General features: G+C 50.9%; 1 protein-coding gene across 1 annotated transcript; it reads left to right on the top strand.

Annotated features, from left to right (window-relative positions):
* Nucleotides 1-250: 250 nt before the first annotated feature.
* Nucleotides 251-2,540, top strand: GAS1 (growth arrest specific 1). Its single transcript, XM_055427414.2, has one exon. It carries the CDS (start codon nucleotides 251-253, stop codon nucleotides 1,295-1,297), a length of 1,047 nt encoding a protein of 348 aa, XP_055283389.1. The 3' UTR covers nucleotides 1,298-2,540.
* Nucleotides 2,541-4,349: the final 1,809 nt, after the last annotated feature.

The raw sequence follows: 4,349 nt of genomic DNA, 5'->3' as shown, positions 1-4,349 counted from the left end.
TCCCGCCACTGCCGGGGGCCGACCGAGGGGCTCTCCACGGCCGTGCACTTCGAGGAAGCCCCTGCAGCCCAAGCGAGAGCCGACCTTCTGCAAGCAGCGGGGCAACAGCCGGCGGCGCGCATGGATTTATGAAAACACTCATGCAAGAAGTTGGCAGGACTGGGGCAAACTTTTCCGCCGGCTCAGCGTCCGCCGCTCCCCGCGCCTCGTCTCCTTTCCGCTCCTCGCCCGGCGGCCGCCGCTGCCCGCGATGGTCACCGGGCTGCTGGGCGGCGGCGGCGGGGCCCGCAGGGGAACCGTGCCGGGCGCCTGGCTGTGCCTGATGGCGCTGCTGCAGCTGCTGGGCTCGGCGCCGCGGGGCTCGGGGCTGGCGCACGGCCGCCGCCTCATCTGCTGGCAGGCGCTGCTGCAGTGCCAGGGGGAGCCGGAGTGCAGCTACGCCTACAACCAGTACGCCGAGGCGTGCGCGCCGGTGCTGGCGCAGAGCGGCGGGAGCGACGTGCCCGGGGCCGCCGCCGCAGCTGCCGCCTTCCCGGCCTCGGCCGCTTCCTTCTCTTCGCGCTGGCGCTGCCCGAGCCACTGCATCTCGGCCCTCATTCAGCTCAACCACACGCGTCGCGGGCCCGCCTTGGAGGACTGTGACTGTGCGCAGGACGAGAACTGCAAGTCCACCAAGCGCGCCATTGAGCCGTGCCTGCCCCGGACGAGCGGCGGCGGCGCGGGCGGCCCTGGCGCGGGCGCAGGAGGGGTTTTGGGCTGCACCGAAGCCCGGAGGCGCTGTGACCGCGACAGCCGCTGCAACCTGGCGCTCAGCCGCTACCTGACCTACTGCGGCAAGCTCTTCAACGGGCTGCGCTGCACCGACGCGTGCCGCACGGTCATCGAGGACATGCTGGCCATGCCCAAGGCGGCACTGCTCAACGACTGCGTGTGCGACGGCCTAGAACGGCCCATCTGCGAGTCGGTCAAGGAGAACATGGCCCGCCTGTGCTTCGGCGCCGAACTGGGCAATGGCCCGGGCAGCAGCGGCTCGGACGGGGGCCTGGACGACTACTACGACGAGGAGTACGACGACGAGCAGCGCGCCGGGGGCACGGGCGGCGAGCAGCCGCTGGACGACGATGACGGGGTCCCGCACCCGCCGCGCCCGGGCGGCGGCGCTGCTGCGGCAGGCGGCCGCGGGGACTTGCCCTACGGGCCCGGGCGCAGGAGCAGCGGCGGCGGCGGCTGCCGCTCGGCACCCCGAAGCGCCTGGACCCTGTTCGCCTCCATCTTGCTGCTCCCGCTGCTCTTTTAGCCCTCGCGCCCCCCGCCGTCGGCCACGGGAGGGTCGGCGACGGGGCACCTGTGGCTCGGGGACAGAGGGTGGTCGGGGATTTTTTTCCAAAACGTTTTCTAGGTGGCTTCTGCCTAGCCGATCTCCCGCCCTCGACTTGTCGCACGATCCTCGCCTCCTCTCCGGAGCAGGACTTTTTGGACAGCCTTCCCTGCCCCCATTCCAGGCTCCAGAAACTCCCCGCAGAAGCCGGCCTAGCTCCAGACCCCCGGGATGAAACGGGCCTGGCAGGGGGACAGAACCGTAGTCCTGGACTCCGAAGAGAAGATGATGACCAGTGGGACCTTAAGAGTTTCAAGGGACTGGGTTTGGAGCGGGAGTTTTGAAGAAGGATTTATATTTGCATAGGGACTGTTTATTAGTATTTCTCCTCGGGAGGGGGGGTGCCGGTATCGACTTTTATTGTGGCCAGTGAGGACATTGCAATCGTAACTGATTCTCGTTTACTCTTGGTTTCCGCTCCCAGAATTGTTTTTGTAAGGGGGTTGGGGGGGGCGGGAGGTGAGAGTGGCGAGCATGAGAAGGGTTAATTTTCCTGAGTTTGGATAGTTTTGAGCCCTTGACTTTAATTTCATTGCCACCACTCAGATCTCTTAGCACATTGCTTAGGATTAAGGATCCAAAAATGCTATCTAGAGAGTTGCTAGTGGTGTTGAACAATGCAAGTTTTTATTTAAAAGAGCTCTGCACTGCCATTTATGAAAGCCTCTTTATGATGTTTGTTTTGTTGTCATTTTTGTTCTTTACACCAAGAAATTGTATGTACAAATATGCAGAGAACGTATATTGCCTCTGCTTTTATCAGGGGGCTCACCCCTGGTACTTCGTATATAAAATGTATTAAAACTGGGATTTGTTACCAGTTGCTCTATTTTGTATATAGAATTTTTATAAATTGTATGCTTCAGAAATAATTTATTTTTAAAAAAGAAATTAAAAAATTTAAATCCACATCCATGGTACACCTTTCTTGCCTGAAATGTAAAGAATCCATTTGTCACCAGGGATCCAGAACCACCATCAATTGTGAAGTGTGCTCTATCTACAACAGTTTAAAAATGTACAGTGTATTTTATAGATTTGAAGTTAACATCCTTATTTTCAAGAGAATTTATGAACATTGTAGAAATGTATAAATGCATTTCCAAACTGCCTTAAACATTGTATTTTTATAGACTTTAAAAAAATCCTATGTTTTAAGTAACTGTGGCTTTGTGTATTTTTTTGTTTGTTTGTTTATTTGATTTTATTAAAATGTGTACATCAGTAAAGAGTTTTAAATAATGAATATGGTGTAGTTACTTTCCAGAGTCACATTGTGGTTAACCCAATAATGGGTGAGAAGCAGGGTGGAGGGGCCACTGGGAATCTATCAACCATCAACTGAAATTAAAATACAGTACAAGACTAGAAATGAGGGCTATTATTTCTGCCTTCAATTTAATGAACAATTAAACATCTGTAAATGAGGCAGCTAAAAAGATATAATTTGACTGGTCTCCATTGGTATTTACATTTGTGGAGAGGCTTGGCATAGTTTGGGGCTAACCCACACATCTCTTTACCCTCCCTCCTTTCCACTGGGACCCCCACCCCCACCCTCTGGAGTCTCTTCTCTGGCTACTAGAAGTCCTTGTCCTACAATCAAACATGTCAATAACATCTGTTACCAATAGGTCTTAGGAAACCTTGGAGATTCAACTTCAAAGTCATTTTCACACTTTGGGTGAAAAAGTACAAAATTTTGTTACAAAACATTCAGGCGGGCAAAAGTAAACATACTGGGGAGAGGAACAATTACCAGAACTTGTAATATTGTTGTGAGGAGTTGTTTAGCAGTGGGCTGAAGGCTGGGTTCCTGCCAGAGCTACTGATCTACACTCAAACGCCCTTAGATAAATAATTACACTCTTAAGCTGTGTCGAGTGCTGATACACTTGACCTTGTAAATAGAAATGTTTGCAGTAGGAATAAACTCCGGCATTGGAAAATCTTTTAAACATTAACACAAAAGAGAGCGCTCTGTCCTCTGGGGATTTGAGTCTGAACCTCGCCAAGCTAGGCACTTGCAAGGGGGAAAAAAAGTTTATTTATCTTCTATTCCTGGTGTTTATTTAAAGCTTTTCATTTTAAACTCGGTGATTGGAAGGCAAGTCAGGAGTTTAAAAGTCACCACAAATAAACTTTGTCTGAGGGGTCGACAGATTAGCAAGATCTCGTGTCTCTTTATATGATATTAACATGTGCTGAGAAAACATAACCAGATTTCTCTGCTGCCTGAAGTAATTAACAAAGCTATGCCCCCTTCCAACTTCCTCCCACTCACTCCCACCCCTACATTGGAAGTTTCTTTTGCCTCTAACTCGCTGGACTTGGAGGCATTTCTTAGTGCATCTAAAACCAAGATTCATATATGCATGGCATCAGAAAGCCTGAGATAGTTGTGGTGTCAGGTCAGCCCAGGAGAGTGGTGTGTGGCTAGGACCGGGTCACCTGAATGGTTGAGTAAACTTATTGTTAAAATAAAGCTGAAAGCGTTGTTTCTTTGGTAAGTGAACAAAGAGTATTCCAAGAGACTTGTAAATGAAATCAGCTTTCTTTACAAAACCAAGAGTTAGCAAATGCTTCTGCATTTGTCCTTAAATATATTTAAATCATCTCCTCCTGTTATTTTAACACATTCTTGACTAAAAGTTAAGTCTTTGTCCCAGTAAAAGGCCCAGTTTTCCCCAGTACGAAGTAAAAGGCATTAGCACTAGAAAAGGCCTGATAATTAACTGCTACAATAAACTCACGACTTGATTTTACAGGGTCCTGTCAAAAGCATCTGCCTGGAGTAAATCAACACAACTCGCTCTTGGGGAGCACGAGGACTCGAGGCTTTCTGCTTTCTTCTTTGGAGAAAGTGAACATTGATCGGTGGTCCATTTTAATTTAAACAGTTCTACACTGGAGCCTAGGAGCCCCCCTCAGCCCTCTGCAGATCTAGTGAATTCCAGAACATGTTGCTGAG

This window comes from Moschus berezovskii, chromosome 7 (assembly GCF_049115385.1).
Source record: "Moschus berezovskii isolate FMDL1 chromosome 7, NW_MosBer_1.0, whole genome shotgun sequence".
In the NCBI taxonomy this organism is placed as follows: domain Eukaryota; kingdom Metazoa; phylum Chordata; class Mammalia; order Artiodactyla; family Moschidae; genus Moschus; species Moschus berezovskii.
Note: the sequence above shows the minus strand (reverse complement) of the source record. Positions and strands in the feature narration are given on the sequence as shown.

Bases quoted from the DNA above. Each gene is read 5' to 3' on its own strand.
- GAS1 (XM_055427414.2), top strand. From the start codon at position 251: ATGGTCACCGGGCTGCTGGGCGGCGGCGGCGGGGCCCGCAGGGGAACC.